At 40.9% G+C, this 20,246-nt stretch overlaps 1 protein-coding gene across 2 annotated transcripts; it reads left to right on the top strand.

Annotated features, from left to right (window-relative positions):
• Nucleotides 1–6,038: 6,038 nt before the first annotated feature.
• Nucleotides 6,039–15,975, top strand: tmem70 (transmembrane protein 70). Of its 2 annotated transcripts, XR_007956861.1 has the most exons (4): nt 6,039–6,243; nt 9,867–9,969; nt 10,284–10,917; nt 10,968–15,975. XR_007956861.1 is itself a non-coding variant. In XM_052022728.1 (3 exons), exons 1-3 carry the CDS (start codon nt 6,046–6,048, stop codon nt 10,715–10,717), a joined length of 735 nt encoding a protein of 244 aa, XP_051878688.1. In that variant the 5' UTR covers nt 6,039–6,045; the 3' UTR covers nt 10,718–15,975. The 2 variants fall into 2 exon arrangements, 1 of the variants encoding a protein (XP_051878688.1); XM_052022728.1 differs by having other exon boundaries at nt 10,284–15,975.
• Nucleotides 15,976–20,246: the final 4,271 nt, after the last annotated feature.

Raw genomic sequence — 20,246 nt, forward strand, 5'->3', positions numbered from 1 at the left:
CAGCGGGTCAAACGGTGGTGACGACGCGGGGGAGGCGGGGGAATGGAGCCCGTCAGGGAGGCCACTGCAGGCAAGGAGCTCACAGACCAGGGCAGGGCAGGGCAGGGGAACTGCAGGTCCAACCTGCAGGAGTACGTGCTGAGGGACGCACTGAAGCTGGGTGCAGCCATCACAAGGGCTCGGTGGGGAAGGACCACAGTCTAGGGTTCTTCTGCCACAGGAGCGGGAGGGACAGGGTCGGGTGAGGAAGCCCCTTAAATACTGTAAATATGGGATTGGGGAGCACCCCAGGGAGCCACACGAGTGGCATCGGTTTTTTTTATATAAAAAGTAACACTAATGATTGATCTGTACATGAATGTAAAGTTTTGCACTGTCTTATTATTGTATATAGTTTGTTTTTTTATTATGAATGAAGTTTGTTTTGGTTAAAAAAAATTGCAGGTCCAGGTCAGTGCAGTGAGGGATATTATTGACCTAGGTAGACTGGCGGGAGGATTATTACAGACCCAGGCAGGTTGCAGTGAGGGTTATCACTCTCCAGGTGGTCTAGAAGAATTGGTATTGGTTTATTATTGTCACTTGTATTGAGGTACAGTGAAAAAATTATCTTGCATACCGTTTGTACAGGTCAATTCATTACACAGTGCATCGAGGTAGTACAAGGTAAAACAATGCAGAATGCAGAGTAAAATGTCACAGTTACAGAGAAAGGGCAGTGCAGGTAGACAATAAAGATATCTTTATTCGTCACATGTACGTTGAAACACACAGTGAAATGCATCTTTGCATAGAGTGTTCTGGGGGCAGCCCACAAGTGTTGCCACGCTTCTGGCGCCAACATAGCATGCCCTCAACTTCCTAACCCGTACGTCTTTGGAATGTGGGAGGAAACCGGAGCACCCGGAGGAAACCCACGCAGGCATGTGGAGAATGTACAAACTCCTTACAGACAGCAGCTGGAATTGAACCCAGGTCACTGGCGCTGTAATAGTGTTATGTTAACTGCTAGAGGTAGATTGTGAGGTCAAGAATCCATCTTATTGTACCTTGGAACCTTTCATTAGTCTTATAACAGCAGATAGAAGCTGCCCTTTGTGTCGTACGTGCTTTCAGGCTTTTGTATCTTCTGTCCAATGGGAGAAGGGAAAGACAAAATGTCCAGGGTGGGTGGGGTCTTCGATTATGCTGGCTGCTTTACCGAGGCAGCGAGAAGTGAAGACAGAGTCTCTGGAGGGGAAGCTGGTTTCCGTGATGTGCTGGGCTGTGTCCACAACTCTTTGCAGTTTCTTGCGGTCCTGGGCAGAGCAGTTGCTATATCAAGCCGTGATAAAACTAGATAGGATGCTTTCTCTGGTGCATCAATAAAAATTGATGAGGGTCAAAGGGGACATGCCAAATTTCTTTAGCCTCCTGAGGAAGTAGAGGCGCTAGTGAGCTTTCTTGGCCATGGCCTCTATGTGGTTGGACCAGGACAGGCTATTGGTGATATTCACTCCTGGGAACTTGAAGGTCTCAACTCTCTTGACCTCAGCGCTGTTGCAGTAGGCAGGAGCATGTGCAGTGCACCCCCCACCCCCACCTTCCCCCCCCCCCCCGTCCTGAAGTCAATGATGAGTTCTTTTGTTTTGCTGACATTCAGGGAAAGGTTGTTGTCGTGACACCATGTCAATAAGCTCTCTATCTCCTGATGGACTATTATTGCCCCAGAGATATGTTGGGGTGGGGGGATTGTGAGTGTTATTAGTGACCTGACATTGTCCATCACTGCATATTTGCAAGTTAATGTGAACAGACTATTCTAGTCCACAGTTCAAGCTGGGATCCTTTTCTCCCTCTTGGTACTGCACTGCACCTCTTAAATTGCAGCTTTTCAGAGATGCTAGTTACAAACTCTTTAATTCCATTCAAGGTAGTGAATAAGTTGTTTCTGTAGTAACAAACAAACTGCTGGAGGAACTCAGTGGGTTGAGCTGCATTTGTGGATGGAAAGAAATTGTCGAGGTATCGGGTTGAAGCCCTGCATCAGGGTGACAGCTCTTGGATAGCTACCAACTATGTCCCCCACCAACGAACACCAGGCCACCATCTCCCTCACCGTCACAGATCTCATCACGTCAGGAGATCTCCCCTCCACAGCCTTCAACCTGATGGTGCCCCAACCCCACACTTCCCGCTTCTCTCTTAGTCCTGATGCAGGGTTTTGGCCCAAAACATTGACAACTCCTTTCCTCACGCCCCCCCCCCCCCCCCAAGATGCTGCTTGACCCGCTGAGTTCCTCCAGCAGTTTGTTTGTTGTTCCAGATTCCAGCATATGCAGTGTCTTGAGTCTCCAAGTTGTTTCTGCAGATTGTTTTAGCTCCAATGGAGCTAAAACAAATAACAGTTTGGAATCAGAAATAAAAGCATAAAATTATGGAAATATTACAGGTCAGACATCAATGGGGTGGCCATCCACTCCTTTTTGCAAAGGAATTAGGCTTTGGGGGTCACAGGTCAAATGCTGCCCTGAAATTCAGGTCCCATACTGAAGGATACTGGATAGCATTTGCCCTGTAGTCCCCAAAGCCTAACAGACTACTACCTTTTTTTGTCTCGCTGTGGCTGCAGGTTCTCGGCAACAACCCTGTGGGTAGTGGGTCCCAGACGTAGCTGCAGAAGAAGCAGTGAGCAAGAGGGCCCACTTTGGGCCAATGTCCAATAATCTCACGCTGTTTGGAAGTACAGTGGGATTAGACTAGATCTGATATTAAAAGTACAGAGAATGAAGAGATCTACGGATTAGACTGGGTGCAATACCAAATTGTTGGGAAAGAGGAGAAACCGGAATTAGACAGAATGGGATATAAAAGATATGAGGAATGAATCGTTTAGACTTGGCAGAATTGCAACTAAACCAAAGAAGCTCTCTTTGAAGGAAATGCGGATGGCATATAGCGGGTACAGAACAGTCATGATTTGCTCCAAGACCCTTTTATCAAGGTATGAGAGAAACGGAAGAGAATTGGATGATCCAGTTTGGTTGGGTAGCCCTGAAAATTCAGTCCTGGTCTTATGATGAATGAGAGCAGGGCAGCATTTCAGTAGTGGGAACAGAGACAGCAGCAGTGAGGATAGGGACCACAGAATCCATTATCCACCCTTCCCCAGCTCGAGCTAAGATCCTTTTTTGGGCAAATGCCCTGTCTCCTTTGATTATGAGCTGCAGAGTCATGCTGGTCACTTAGTGTAGCAAACATTGACAGGAACATTCCAACAGGGTCCAACCAACCACGAGCATCAGGAACCTGGTAATGGCGCAACGGGACTACCTGCTTCCATTCTTTCGGCAGAGTCTGAGAGAAAACTGTTTGCCAAAATAAATCAGTGCTTTCTGCAAGTTATTATCTGGAGCCAAGCTCATGGAGATTCTTTGAGCGTTGACAGTGCATTCTGCAACATAAAATCATCACTTGGTGGTGTCAAATAAGCTCCACCTACTAATTCGGATAAACTTGAATGCTTTTAAAATGACATGCGATGATGTTACATCTTGTTTGTTTCCAGAATACAGTTTGTTAATCAGACTTCCAAATAAAATCTTTGGCACAACAATTTGTTTATTCTTCCAATCTCATGCCATGTGCTCTGCTGAGTGAAACAATGAGTACTCTTTGTACAGAGATTGAAAGAATAAATACATTGTTGTGCCAAAGATGATATTTGTACAGAATATAGCACATCAGTGAGTAACACAGTTTAAAATAGTACACATATAGTTCTCTATTTTTACAATATATAACATTTTTTTCTTTTTAATGTCACCTTTTACTTGGATGATCTCATTTGATTTATTTTCATCATTTGCCATGGAAATTTCTATTCCTTATTTTGCTCAGGCAATAAAATTTTATATCTTCATTTTATTGACATGATTGTAGTCATTTCCCTTCATCATGTGTTCTGTAGATACAGTGTTCGTCTTTCCTTTGCTATCAAAGGTACATTCAGTTTTGCCAGTGTTTCTACTGATGTTAAAAATAAACTGCTGGAAGAACTCAGCAAGTTAAGCAGCATCTGTGGAGGCAAAGGGATAGTCAATGTTTCAGGTCGTGTCCCTGCATCGGGATGGATGGTGCATGGAACTAGATGTGTGAGGGGAAAGGGAGAGTAGGCCAGAAAAGAAGAAACCCAGGTGGATAGGTGTATGGGTGATGGGCAGATGGAAATGGGAAAGGTGAACAAAGGAGAGGGAACCTAAGTGGACAGGTAGCAGTGGGAAAGGTACAAGGGCATTGGGTTACCTGAAATTGGAAAATACAATGTTCATACAATCTTCCCTCTACACTCTCGGTCCTGATGTAGGGTCATGACCTGAAATGTCAACTATCCCTATGCATCCACAGATGCTGCTTGACTCACTGAGTTCCTCCAGCAGTTTGTTTTATTTTTGCTGCAGATCCTAGCACCTGCAGTCTCTTGTGTTTCCTTTCTTCTGATGTTCTGATGAATTCCCAAGAAATTTGTTAGACTATGAGTTTTGTGCCAGGTTTGATGACTTGATCTTTGTTCTTGGGAATTCCTGGTGCCAGAGTGGAGAACCATGAGTTTATGTGCTGGCAGCACACAGAAGCCCAATATAAGTGGTGGAAGGGGCACAGTCCACCCCGCCATGCATCTCCTGACCCACGTTGGTGTAGTCATAAAATGTGTAGTATGTATATAGAACCTAATATGCCAATGACCAATTCAGTACATGTAGTACATGTATTGTTGGAAGTGTTCATGTTTTTCAGAGTCTCATCAGAGACTTGTATTGTAAAAGGGTGCATTATAAAGGTTGATAGAGGATATTTATTGTGTAGATGTTGAGTGTAAGGCCTGTCTGTTTTTGAATGCACTTTGACTATATAAGCTTTGTCTGCAAACAGTAATTTGGCTGACGTTGTTCCAGAGTGAAGGTGAAGTGGTTCAAGTTTCTCAACAGTCCTCCAGAATAGTTCCACTCTAGCTGGAAGTTTGTTGGAGGTGAGGTGCAGTACTGAGGCAAAAGAGAATGAAAAAAGTGTCAGGGAAATGATAAGCCTTGCTTTACACTGGTATGCACCAAGATTGTCTCTGCTAAGGACCTGTTGGTAAGTAAGGCAGACACACGTGATTAAATTCACCATCACCTTCAGTGTGCCAGGTTTTGGTAATCTGACAAAAAGTGTATTTAAAGATCAAGTCATCAAACTTGGCATAAAACTCATAGTCTACCAGGTTGTAATAATCCTTGCCTCCCTATATGCATCTGAAACTTGAACTACTGACATTAGGCATCTCAAAGCGCCAGAGGAGTACCATCAATGCTGTCTCCATAAAACTCTCCAAATCCACTGGCAGGATAAACAAATCAACATCACCAACCTCTCAGACCAATGCCCCAGTATTGAGGCTCCAATCATACTCAGGCATGCCTCTCATACCGGACTCCCCAAACAGATAGTCTGTTACCAAGTTCTGTCGCAGGGTGGACAGAGGAAAAGACTTAAGGATGTTCCTAAAGCCTCTTTGAAAACACAACATCCTCATTGTTCTTGAGAATGCCTAGCACTGAAGTGGAGAACCATGAGTTTATGTGTTGGCAGCACACAGAAGCCCAATATAAGTGGTGGATGGGGCATAATACTGCCCACCCCGCCGTGTACCTCCTGACCCACCACAGGGAATGTCGGTAGGTCACACATTGGGCTTCATCAGCCATGCCCCAAACCACAGAAGTGGAGTGAAAGGTAATCCATCCCAACTATAAAATGGTACACAATTATTTAACTACATCGTTCCCAATTTATTCCTACAATATATTACAATCCCACTGTAAGATCCTAGGCGGTATTGGTGGAGAGAGAAAGAGTTGATGTTGCACATGGACAACCTGCCACCAGACCCACTGCCCTGCTGGTTGACCCTAACCGGTCCGAATAGGGGAATGAGGCGGAGCTCCTGCTGTAAGCGAGCCTGTGATTGGTGATTACCGGCAGCCAATGATGTGCCCGCGTGTTTGGAGGTGGCGGGGACTGCGGATGGCGGCGTTGGGTCTGGTGTGGCGCCTTGGCGCGGGTTTGATCAGGACACCGGCGGCGGGTTCCGTGTTCTCGGCCGCCAGGACCTTCTGTGTCGTTAGTGGCCTCAAAAACCGTCCTGGTTATCGGCTGCTGGACAGTGGGCGGCTGGAGCGTACGGGAGGGTCCCGAGCCGCAGCCAGCCGCGTTGGCGCCCAGGTAAAGGAGCGGAGGGGTGACAGAGGGGCCTGGGTTTCACTTAGCAGCCGATGAACCACTCATCTTTGGAGGGTTTACACTATCAGGGCACTTGAAGTAGATAAATTCTTGTAGGTGAGAGCACGGCAGTTGTAAGAGTGTGTAGAACATTGCTTCGCTCCATTCCAGCTGCAGATTGGCGCAAGTTACATCCTTTATGACTGCGACCACCTTTCATCTTGATGTGTTTTCAGGTTTTGACTGCGTTGACTACATTTCCGTTCTTTGACACCCCTTTTGAGCGGTACTCTTGTTACCTGTCTCCATTCTTATCTGTCCATTTATAATAGTCATAGAGGCATACAGCACCGAAATGGGCTCTTTGGCCCAGCATGTCAATGCCAACCAGTGTACTTATCCATACTAATCCTGATTTCCTGCATTTGGTCCAAGCCCTTCTGTGCCTTGGCAATTCGAGTATTTGTCTAGATGTTTCTTAAATGATCTGAGAGTATTTTCCTCCACCACCTCAGGCAACACGTTCCAGATTCCACTCTGGGGAGGGGGGGGGGGGAAATTTCCCCTTCAAATCCTGAACCTCCTGCCTCTCACTTTATACCTATTGCCCTCTTTTAAACACCCCCACTGTGGGGGAAAATGATTCTGATTATCTACCCTCATAATTTTGTATGCTATCACGTCATTCTTTAGCTGCCTCCATTCCAGGGAAAACAAACCTAGCCTATCCAATCTCTCCTTGTAGCTGAACTGTTCCAATCCAGGCACCATAGTGAGAAGGATTGGCTGGTTGAGTGGTGTTGCAACAACAACCTCACACTCAAAGTGAGCAAGACCAAGGAAATGATCATGGACTTCAGGAAGGGGATGCCGGAGAATACACACCAGTCATCATTGAGGGGTCAGTGGTTGTGAAAGGGTGAGCGAGCTTCAAGTTCCTGGTGTCTACACCTCAGAGGATCAATCCTGGGCCCAACACATTGATGCAATCACAAAGAAGGCACGCCAGCAGCTCTACTGTGTTAGGAGTTTGAGGAGATTTGGTATGTCACCAAACGCTCTTGCAAATTTCTGTAGTTGTACGGTGGAGAGTATTCTGACTGGTGGCATCACCGCCTGGTATGGAGGCTCCAATGTGCAGGATCAAAAGTGACTGCAGAGGGTTTTAGACTCAGCCAGCTCTGTCACGGGCACAACCCTCCCCACTATCGAGGACATCTTCAAGAGGCGGTGCCCCAAGAAGGCGGCATCCATCATTAAGGACTCTCACCATCGGAACATGAGGTACAGGAGCCTGAAGACCCACACTCAACGTTTCAGGACCAGCCTCTTCCCCTCCACTATCAGATTTCTGAATGGTCCATGAACACTACCTCGTTGTTCCTCTTGCACTATTTTATTTATTTTTTGGTGACTTAATAATTTTTATGTCTTGCATAAACAAATTTCATGACATATGTCAGTGATAATAAATCTGATTCTGATTTTACACCCTTTCCAGCGCAATCGCATCCTCCTCGTACTTTGGTAATTATCAATGAATTACCTGCAATGTCTTCTCTTCCCCCTCCCATCCTATCATCTTTGAAGTCCTTCCAGGCCCTCTTTCCAATATCAGTTGAGAGCATCAGGTTTTGCAATCCAGCTCTAATGACCTTGATCCTGCTACTGATTCTCAAGTAGTCACGTAGCTTAAATGGATTTTCCCACTTGAATATCGGGAAGGCTGATGTCATTGCTTTCTGTCTACCGTCTCTTCTCTTCTTCCTTTCCCCCAAATGTCCCCAGCATCACAAACACTACACTGTAACTGCATTTCTTGGCAACTGTCTGAGGCTGAATCGGACCACCTGCGGCTTTGGCTTGGTGTTGAGCCTGAGAGAGCTTTGGACTGTACCTTGGCAATCACTAACCTTGTATTTTTACTACCCAGTCTGTTACTGCTGAAACTGCTGAAACGATCATCCATATCTCTGTATTCTGTTGCAGTGCTGGTAAGCCTTCCATCATTCATTCTCCATAAGTTTGTTAGTCAAAACTCTGCAAGTTATATTCTAACTTGCACCATGCTCCTGTCACTTATTACCCCTGTACTCTCTGTCCTACGTTAGCACTTAATTAATCAATATTTTGACTTGTAAATTTTTAAACATTTTTTAAAATTTCTTCATGGTCTTATCTCTTTATTTTGACAACTTTCTCCAGCCTTCCAGGATTTCTGTACTTCAACTCTGGCCTCTTGCATGTGTCTGAGTTTAATCACTTCATGGTTGTTAGCAGTGTCTACAGCTGTTATGACTAAGCTCTGGGATCCTACCAATAAACCTCTCCATCACTTTGCAAAGATGCTCCTTAAAGCTTCTATCTCAACCATGCTTAAGGATGCTTAAGTTATTTAAAGGCTCTGTATAGATGCCAGTTGTTGTTTGTTAACCTGTTGTTTGGACTTGAGCATTCCTATACTGTTCTGGTTAGTCTCTATAAATTTCTGCTCATCAAAATTGCTTCTGCCCATATCCTAACTTGCACCAAGTTCTGTTCGCTTGCACATTGATTTTTGCAATCCCGGTTTTCAAATCTCCCCTCTCCTAATATCCCACCATTACAGCTCTGACATTTGTGCTCTTTTAGTTCTTGTTTTTTGCATATTCCAAACTTAATTTTGCATTCGCAGTTCAGAGTGCCTACAGCTGGATGGGTCCGTAGCTCTGGAAGTACAGTCCTGAACTTTGGTATCCTTTCCTTGTTTAAGATCCTCTTAAAGGAGGACAGAGCTTTGAGAACAAAAAGTGATTTTAAAGCTATGGGGAGAGTGAAGAGCAATAGCATTATGTTTGAATTATGTGAGTAAAGAGCTGGCCAGGGCATGCAAGCTAAATGACTTTCTGTGGTGTAAGTGCATTTGTGATGTCAGTGACCTAATTCAAGTACATCACAGCATGTGTTTTACCCTATTGCAATATCATTAAAATGCATTGGCTTAATTAGTACTTGGGGTATGTTGGTGCTAATATTTTAAATTAACTTTTGTTCTTTAATGTTGATGCTGAACTAAGGAAGAAAAACTTAATGTTGAGCAGGAGAGATTGAGATCAGAAACTGATTCCAAAAAGGGACCTGAAAGAAGACATAGTCAGCTCACTTTGAGCTTGCTGGGATAAGACGTCCTGTTTTGAGAATGAGGCTACATAAGGGTAAAGGGGAGATTCCTTTCCTAGATTTAGCCTGTGAATATTTGAGAAGAGTCATTTTTTTTAAAATTCTATTCCCGAGCATATGCGTCCTTCAGCTAAAAGAGGTTCAGAACACTTTTTTGCATCTGACCACCTTTATTTAAGTAAGGAATAATTGAAAGATCCTAAATAAAACTGGGAAAATCCTAGAAATACTCGAGTTCAGGCAGCATCTATGAAAAGTGAGCATTAACTTTTCGGGCCAATGATATTTCTTCCAAATGAGTTTTGAAGAAATGTCATTGACCAAAAAAGTAAACTGTTTCTCCCTGATTGTTGTCTGACCTTCCGAGTATTTCCAGCATTTCTGGTTTTATTTTTGCCCTCCAGTGTCTACAATTTTTTTTCTAGTCATTCTACTTGATACCATAAGAATTTTTCTTCTATGTGCAGGTTAACCTTACATGCAGTCAACATTCTCGCTGTCTTTGTTCAGATGGAAACACCGGGGAGGGGCGATTGATTTACGCTGGAAACTTGGCCAAGGCAGTATTTGGTAAGGGGTGGCATTACCTTCTGATTATTGTTTGACTACATATTGCTGGAATTGGAACAGGAAAAATATCTGAAATTATCTACCCGAGTGAGAACATTTTTAAGGATTAAATGCTACATATAATTTTTTTTCCAAAGTTTGCAACACCTATCCTGCACCTAATTAATTTCAAGTATTTGAGCATTCGATAAATGTGAAACATCATATTTGCTAAAATAGTTCATTATGTTTGTGCCAAAATGTTTTTAGCCTTGTACTAAAATTGTAAACTTGATTAACCATTTTGTTAAATATATCTAACTTTCATTTTACAGGTGTGAAGTTCTTCTCTTACTCCACCAGCATTTTTAGTTGTTGTATGGTGCCTTATATCATTCTGCAGTCTGGCCTTGGAATTCAGAGCCCTGCATTACAAGTTGCTTTCTGTGGCATCATTGGATTTTTTACTTTTTTAAGTCCCATGGTATTGCATCTCCTCACTAAAGGTTATGTGATTCGCCTCTATCACAATGCGGAAACTGACAATTACACAGCAGTCACTTACAGCGCCCTCCTCCAACAGAAGAAAACTATTTTCCATCAAAAGGATGTAAAGGTTCCTGGAGTCAGCAAGATGTTCACCACATTCTATGCAAACAAGAAGTCAATGCTAGTAAATCCAATGCTTTTCTGGCATCCAAATGATTATAATCACCTTATGGGTTACGATCAACCTTTTTCCTTTGATTTGGAGGAATTAAAAAAGTAATAAGGAAATGAGATTGGGTGAGGAGGTTGTGTGTACAGTTTGTTTACATAGTAAAATTGTTTCTTTAATCATTTGGAGTTAGCAAAAGGCTCCATTTAATTTTATATACACTTAAATATGAGGAGCTTACTGTATATATTTTAAAATAATGTAGATGTTAGAAATCTGAAATGCAAATTAGGTATCAAAATACACAGTAGGTCCATTGGACATGAAGCTCCATGAATCTATAGCAGCATTGATGCTATAGATTCATGGAGCTTCATGAGAATCATTGCTGAGAATTGTTCTAGTATTTGACCTGCTGAGATTTCAATTTTTTCAGTTTTAGTGTTGTTTCTAATGTGTTCAAACATTATTTACAAATTATTCTTTTCCTAAATGTACTGCAGCAATTGAAGTTGCTCAATAGGAAGTGCTTGTGTCATCTGAGAACTGATTTGTCTCCTCTCCAACTTTAATATTCTCCATATTATGCAGTAGGATAAATAATAAAATGCACTTTGGCCTCTGCAATTATTACTGTGAGCTTGAAAGGAATAGGAGAACTGTAAGAAAGACTATTGGATATCTTTTGATCTTGTAAGGATGTGTGTTAGAACTTGATGATGGAGAAGCAACTCTCTATCCCACTGTTCCCATACCACTTTAGTTGTTTCTTTTTGATATTTGGATGAATAGGTACTGTACTAAAGTGTAAAGTTCAGAACTGTAGGCTTGTGATAGAAGTGGCTTCCTAATTTGCTGATCCACAAAATAGTAAGAAATTGCTGCATCAAAGGAACCTTCTTTGGTTTGCATAAACTGTTGAAATTGCTTAGTACGTATTTGTAAAATACCATGTTCATTCAAAATACAAGACCAGATAGCCTAACTGGTGTTCACCCTATTCATAAATTTGCAACCACAATGCGTACTGCTTGGGTAAATGTCCACAATACAGCAGGCTGTCCAAATGGTGGACTCTGCACCACTTGCTGATTGCCATGGTGAAGAGAAAGTCATGTGACCAACTTTCATGCACTGCTTTCTGTGGCACCCTTCTGGTTACAGCTTGCTACATGTAAAATACTCTGCTTATTTTTACTATATTTTGTCCTTAACAATCCTCTGACAAGTTCAGTATGTTACCACAATATCGTGCACTCTAATATTGTTTAATATTCTCTTGTATACCTTACCAAAAGCCTGCTGGAAATCAAAAGAAAACATGTCGACTCGTTTATCCTTGTCTGTTCTACTAGTTAGAAACACAAAAAATCCCAACAGTTCAGTCAAGTATAGTTTCCCTTCTGTATCTCCAAATTGACTCTGTCCAATCCTAATATTATTTACTAAGTGCCCACTTATCATTTCCATAATGTGTTTTCCTTAGTGCTGGTGTTAGATGAGCTAGTTTATAGTTTTTCTCTCTCCCTTTGTTCTCGAATAGTGAGGTTACTTCTACAATTTTCCAGTCTTGGGGAACAGTTCTAGAATGTATGGAATTCTAGAAGATGACAGCCTTGCAACCACTATCTTCATGGCTACCATCTTTGAAATGCAAGGATCCAGATCGTCAGGGATTTATTGGCTTTGGGTCCCAGTAATTCCTTCAATACTCTTTTTTTTAATGAGTAATTTATTTGAGCTTCTCATTTACTTTGCTATTTCCAGTTGTTTTCTATGTCTTCTGTGGGGGAAAAGAAACATGTTTAATATTTCTGCCATTTCTTTATTCTCCAGTATAATTTTTCCTGTCTGCCTGTAAGGGAGCTGCATTAACTTTTGTTCATCTTTTCCTTTTTGGGATATTTATAGAAGTTCTTACAATCTCTTTTCATGTTTCCCTCCAGCCCACTTATATATTTTATGTTCCCTTGTCAATGCCTAGGCCATCCTTTGCTCAGTTTTGAACTTTCCCCAATCTCCAGCTTACTTTTTTTTTGGCAACATTATAAGTCTTTTCCTTTTATTGTAAATTATCTTTGACCTACCTGGATAATCATAGCTGGACCACTTTTCCTTCTGGTTTTTTATTCTGCCATATTATTTGTCGACTATATACTCTTTAAAAGTTACCCACTGTTTACTGTAGTACCTTTTTAATTTAGTTTTCAAACTACCATAGACAAATTGAGCTACTTGCTCTGCATAGTTTCCTTTATACATACTTAAGATCCTGGTTTCGGATTGAATTCAGTCGCTTTCATTCTTCTTATAAATTCTATGATATCTGAAAAATTCCTTCGAGGTTCCTTAACCACTTGTTTGATTGTAGGTTCACATACTGATCTAGGAAACCATCCTTGACATTCCGTGAATTCATCCTCCACACAGTTAGTAATTTGGTTTGCCCAGTCTCTACATTAATGTCTCCCATGAGTATTTCATAATCCTTATTACATGAACCTCTAAGTTCCTGGCATGTACTATGCCCAATGTTATTACTGTTGGAGGATTATTTTCAGCTACCACCAATGTTTTCAGCTCCTTGCAGCTTTTTTTAGGTCCACTCAAACCAATATTGCTGCTTGATTTTCTGAGCTAAAATCCTTTATCCCATTCTTTAATATCAGGGTTGCCCTGCCCACTTTTCAATTTTCTTTTTCTCTTTTAAAACTTAAATATCCTCTTGTTTAAAAAAAAACTGCTGGAGGAACTCAGCAGGTCGAGCAGTTTCTGTGGAGGCAAAGGGATAGTTGATGTTTCTGGTTGAGACCCTGTATTAACCCTGGTGCAGGGTCTCAACCTGAAACATCAACTATCTCTTTGCCTCTACAGATGCTGTTTGACCTGTTGAGTTCCTCCCAGCAGTTTGTTCTTTTTTTTGCTCCAGATCCCAGCATCTGCAGTCTCTTGTGTCTCCACTAAATATCCTCTTAATGTTTATTTCACAGACTTGGTTACTTTGTAATATTTATTTGATTGAACCCATTTATTTCTGGTTGTGTCAAATTCAATTACCTTGTGACTGCTGTGCACATTTGGATAAAGAGGTATCATGTTGGTCTTTGTCTAGTCTTTCCCTGCTCTGGCTCCAATTGGTTGTATATGCTTGTCTGTATATTCTATCTCTTCTTAAGTAAAGTTGCTTTTTATCCTGAAAATGAAAAATAAAAATAATGGCAGATGCTGGAAATCTGAAATTAAAGCAGAAAATGCTGGAATCACTTAGCTGGTCAGGAAGCATTTGTGAAAGAAAAAGAAAAAGAGTTAATGTTTCAGGTTGTATATCCTTTGCTAAAATTGGGAAAGAGAGAACAAGTTGGTTTTAAGTTGTAGAGATGGTGAGATCTCACCCAAACAGAGAAATTCCCTTTGTCTTCATCCATCCCCATCTCTTTGAAACTTGCCCACTGAGTGTTTGCAGCATTTTCTGTTGTTGTTATGTTACCCTGAAATATCGCTTTGTCTTTTCTCTTTAATTTGAACATCTTGAAGTGACAGGGAAGGCAAGCATTTCATAGTACATTCACATCTCCGCCAGCTGGCTGAGCAATCTCCTTGGAGGCCCAAAAAAAATCTCAGTTGATTATCAGGAAAACAAACTTGAGAAATTCGTCTCTAACCCTGTTACTGATTGTTTAATAGAAATTCATTGTATTTGAATGAGCATGATATTTAATAAATGTGTGTGGACTTTTTTTTGTTTCCTACTGGCGTTCTGTTGTAACACCTCTCATTTTGCTCCGGCCTTTTAAAGAAAGCACTTCTCCTATAATCATCCAATAATTTTTGGATCAAGAGCTTTCAGGCTATTGTTGGTGGAAGGAGGAAGTTAGATATTTTGTATATTTGATTGCAAATTAAAGCAATCTTTGGTCACAGTTTGTATGTCTTAAGCTGAGATTTGAGATTCTATTTTGGGACATAAAGATAGGAAATTGGCATTTTTAAACTGTTCCTACACTATTCCAAACTCTCTTCAAAAAGTATATATACTTATAAAATATTTAACCAAATCCAAGAATCCACTTGACCTAACATCAGTGATAATATTGCTCACAGTGATACCTTGTTGAATGTCATGTACAAGTTTGTAGCTAAAATTATAAATGTATAAAGTGAACATAGATCATTATTTGAAAGATTTGTTTAAAGGAATTTGAGACCTGATTGAATGAACACATGCAATATTGTGGCCATTTGTTGTGAAAATGAGACCCAGTGCTTGGCATTGTTCTGGTACTAGACCAAGTTGTGTGGCTTTTTTTTTGATCCTCTTTGTTGATGGTGACTTTTACACGATGGGCTCAGCCAATGGATTTGGCATATGGGGTGTTACTACAGAGAAGAGAAGCAATTGTGAAATATGGATATTGAGTCTGTTGTTTAAATCTGAAAATGTTTTAAGTGTTTTGCCACTAGGTGGTGAAAACACATTAATTATCAATTATTCCTATGAAGATACTGAGGATATTTAAATTGTAGAACATTATATTGCATAGCTATATTTATGTAACTTGGAGGAGCACATGATCAAACCTCAGTATTTGTGATGGTCAATTTTTTGACTATTAATTGTCACATCCACTTCATTTTGATAACTTGATGATTGTGCATCAATTCTGTGACAAATTTCCTCATTTGTACCAAACATTGCACTTGGTTCTGAAAGTCAGTGAAATTGTAAGTGATGTTTGCACATTAAAATATGAATCACAGCTTTAGTTATTGTGTAACTAAAGACAGCAAGTATTTATATATTTGAAAACCTCACCCTTTGTGCTGTCTTTAAATATATTTACATGAGCTCAGCAATTGAATAAATAATCTGAGATCTTTATTTTACTTCAAATGTGTTTTTCAGTAATTATCTAGTTTTGATTGCATGTATTTGTGGAGTAAAAATGTAGTTATCAGATGTGGCAGGACAATGGGAGAAAATTGGATTAGAGTGTGTGCCATCTCTATTTTAAAGTCTTATTGTCTCAAATCTTATACCTTGATATTTGTAGTTAATTGGGTACCTTGCCATGTTTGTTCAATATTGGGTCAGGCACCATTATGAATTAGAAAATTATTGGGATTTCCTCCAGGGCTATACTTTGGATTCTTTATGATGAATTTGGAAAGCTGCCATAATTTAGCACTTCTTTTGTAATTGATATACTGCTGGAAATTGCTTCCTAATTGGGTTGTGATGTGCAATTGGACATCTGTCAATGACTCCCCAGTAGTTTGCGACCACACTGTGTGGTTTGCAAACTCCTTGCTCTAGCATACTTACCCCACAGCATTCAAGGTTAGTTAGCACATGAGTGAGGCCTGTTTTCAGCCCCTTGTGTACACACCGATGACAGAACTTCCTTTATTTCATCAGATGGTTAATGTGAAAACCTGTAGTGCTATCTCTCAACTATGTCCTAATTTGGAGTGGCTTCATACTTGATCCTTACTCCAACAAAAGGACACGCCTGAGAAAAGGCCAAAATCCCTCCACCTTGTTGGCTGGTATTTTGAGCAAAGAATTATATGGATACTGTTATTCAAATTTGTTCTTCCTCGCCCACCCTGGGGAGTCCATCTCACTGAGCTTGAGGCATCTCAGCATATTGGTGAGATGGTTGGTCCAGTTGGGTAGAAAAATCTCATTGGAGTTGAATCACTTGAATGCTGGTGTAAAAGCCCTGAGATTCCAACTCCCATTGGTGTGTTGAGGGACTGGCTTCCTTGGCCTACAGGCTGGAAAACTGGCAAACCACTTTGATCTGAACACCATTTTAACTGGTGAGAAAAAGTGACCCGATAGTTACTATGGCAATTTTCAGTCTGCAGGTTGGATAATCTGGCCATTGCATATATTGTCATCAAAATATTTTTACAAAACTTTTCCAATAGGAGACAACTTGTAGGAAATTGAGTCCAGAATAAATTAATAAGAATTTTGCAGTCTTTCTCATATATCTGCTATTCATACTTGCACACCTCAGGAATCCTGTGCTATCACACAGGTCATACAGCTTTGTTGTTATCTCTGCCTTAAGCATCCATGCCTAGTATTCTGCAAATCCTTTCCTGAATGTTTGTTTTATGATGCCGAAAAGGAGTCCAGATTTAGTCGCTTTAAAGCGTAACTTCTCTTTTCCTATCCATTCCCTTCCTTTTGCTTTGCAGAGATCCTCTGCTGTGTCTGTTTTGCATCTCAACCAGAGATTCAACAAATACTAAAAGTGCCAGAAACACTCTGCATGTCAGGCAGCTTCTGGAGAGAGAAACAGTTGACATTTTAGGTCTTAATCAGAATTGGGAAAGTGATCAAATGAGTACAAGTTGGAAAGAGGGAAGGGGTGGGAAGAATAAAGATATGACTGTGGGGTGAAGGCAACAAGCACTAGACATGCCTTTCTTTCATTTTTCAGCATTCTGAATGGAGTGGCTTCTCCATAGCTCCCTGTTTGGCTCTTCCATCTCAACCAACCACTCCCTGACATTTTCCTATGCAACTGCAGGTGATGCAACATCTATTTTACCTCCTACCTTTCCACCATCTAGGGACACAAACAGTCCCTTTGGGTGCAGCAGCAATTCAGTTGGACTTTGAGTTCATTGTACTGCATTCAGTCCTCATGATATAGCTTCCTTTACACTGGAGAAACCAAATACAGATTGGCTGAGCACATTGCAGAATAAGATGATTCTGAGCTTTCAATTGCCCATCCTTTTAATCCTGCATTCCATCTGATCTCTTCCACTATTCCCATAAAAGGACAGTACTTGATCATTCATTTGGCAAATTGCAGCCCTTGGGACACGATCATGAATTTAGTAATTCCAACCGACCTTTCTGCTTGTATCAGAACTGGCCAGTTCTGATGCAAGATCATACACCTGCAATGCTAAGTCGGTTTTCACTCTCCACAGGTGCAGTTTGACCTGAGTACTTCCAGCATTCTCTCTAATTTCAGGTTTCCAGCACTGCTGTGTTCTTCATCTCATTTTCAGCATTATTTGTTTTTTCTTTCTTCTGGCTTCATTCATTTCACTATTTGACTAACAATCATTCACTGCCCTCCTTTAAATGAGACAAATTACATGTCACCCAGCCAACCTTCATCTCCAACCTATTGCAGATATTCCTTTTGTTTTCTCTCCATCCATTCTCCATTGTAAGTTAAAACGTACTTTCTCACTTTTCCAGCTCTGATGTAAGCTCATTGATCTGATGCATTAGCACTATTTCTCTCTCCACGTATGCTGCATTTGATTACTAATAAATATTCTTTTCTTCATTTTGTGGTATTTATTGTCTTCGGCAATGGAGGGAAACCAAGCCAAATGATAATGGGATTAGTATAACTGTAGGGAAAGTAATGTGACTAAAACTGGATAACCCCCCCCCCCCTTAGTCATCTGCATCACAGGTTCTAAAGGGGTGGTTGTACAGCTAATTGAACATTTGTGATCTTCCAAAACTCCATTACTACTGGAACAATTTATAGCAGATTAGAATGTAGCAAAAGTGACACCACTGTTTAAGAAAGGGAGAGGACAAAATATGGAATTATAAGATGTTAGCTGATGTCCATTATTGCCAAATGCTAGAATCTAGCATTGGACTCGATTATGTGCGATCTGGCCAGCTGCCCACTCTGCATACTTTTTCCATGGCTGTGCTTTTTCACAGTCCATTTGTCCAGGAGCCCTGGCTGAAGATCTTCTTGCCCTGATGGCCTTGAAAGCCTTTGAACAATTGTTAAATGTCTCTATGGAGACTTCTTAAATGCTTAAATTAACTTAAAATAAATTTTTTAAAAATGTTTTTAAAATACAACTAAATGTTAGAAATCAATTTTTAAGAAAAGTTACTTGCCTTCCCTTACCGCTACCAACCTAGATTGCAAACCCCATGTTACAAAACCAGCCATGCCTGGTGTAAAGCTAAGGGTCTGTAGGTGAAGTGGGTCTTTCCCATCAGCTTATGATGTTTATACTAGTTCACCAGTGGAGTAGGAGACATTTGACCTCCAGCTAATTTTTGCTTTATGCATTGCCTTCATAGAAAGTCAGAAACAAGTTGACACTCAGTAATTCTCTGAACCATCAGATGAAGATTACATGCTGACCTATTTAGACCATAGTAACAGGGAACTAGAAAAATAGTATGAATAGGTGGAGTCAGCATGGTTTTATGAAGGGAAAATCATGTTTGAGGATTTCTTTTGAAGTTATAGCTAGCAGTGTAGCTAAGGATTAATAAGTGGGATATAGTGTATCTGCATTTTCTAAAGGTATTTTATAAGATACCATGCACAAGGTTGTTATACAAAATAAAACTTTGTAGGTCTGGGCAGTAATGTATTTAATGTATAGGAACTAATTGGGAGTAGGAACAAGCAGAGCTTTTCAAGCTGGCAGACATATCAATGGGAGGTCTCACCTATTCTCAGTTTTCAATGGTGAGAAATTTATTAAATGATGGTGCACAGAGGGATTGTGTGCTGATTCATGTGAAACATAGAACAGCACAGGAACATGCCCTTCGGCCCACGATGTCTGCCCTGAATACCACATCAAATTAAAGAATCTCTTCTGCCTGCATGTGATCCCTATCCCTCCATTCCTTGTATATCCGTGTGTCTATCTAAAAGCCTCTTAAACATCACTATCGTGTCTGCTTCCACCACTAGCCTTGGCAGCCTGATCCATGCACCAACCACTCTGCTTTTTTTTAAAAAAAAAGCTTGCCTGCAAATCTCCTTTAAACTTACCCCTCTCACCTTAAATGCATGTCCTCTAGTATTTGACATTTCTACCCTGGGAAAAAGATTCTGACTGTCTACCCTATCTATGCCTCTCATAACTTATAAACTTCAATCAGGTCTCTGCTCAGCACCTGAAGCACCAGAGAAAACAACCTAAAATTTTAATCTCTCCTAGCTCATACCCTCAAATCTAGGCATCATCCTTGCAAACCTCTTCTGTACCCTTTCCAAAGCTGTAATGGGGTGACCAGAATTGTACACGCTACTCCAAGTGTGACCTAACCAAGGTTTTGCTTAGCTGCAATGCGACTTCCTTACTCTGATACTCAATGCCCTGACCAATGAAGGCAAGCATGCCATACACTCTCTTTACCACCCTATCTACTTGCTGAAGGGTCCATTTCTGTGCTGTTTAACTCTGGAACAACCTGAAGTCCTCCCTCCTGCTCCAGCTCTTGAGCCACACATTCATCTGTCCTATCTTCCCATCTCTATTCACACCAGTACGTGACACAGGGAGAAAGATGAGTTGTACTTCTTGAATTGTCTGCTACAGTTGATTTAGATTTCAGTATTTATATCTAAGGTTGAAATCAATGCTTGAAGAAATGCAAGCATATAGGGATCGGGCAGGAAAGTGGTTGACATGCAGGATCAACTGTGATGTTATTGAACGGAAGAGCAGCCTTGAGGGGCCATAAAGCCTACCCCTGCTCTTTCTATATTCTAATTTCTATCATAGACACATTTAGTTTGCTGCAAATCATTGGAGGCTTTTATTTAAAAATATACTTGTAAGTAGAATACTAATTCATTATAAGACAGCCAACTCTGGATGATCG

The sequence above is a fragment of the Pristis pectinata genome, chromosome 9 (genome assembly GCF_009764475.1).
Source record: "Pristis pectinata isolate sPriPec2 chromosome 9, sPriPec2.1.pri, whole genome shotgun sequence".
NCBI classification, from domain to species: domain Eukaryota; kingdom Metazoa; phylum Chordata; class Chondrichthyes; order Rhinopristiformes; family Pristidae; genus Pristis; species Pristis pectinata.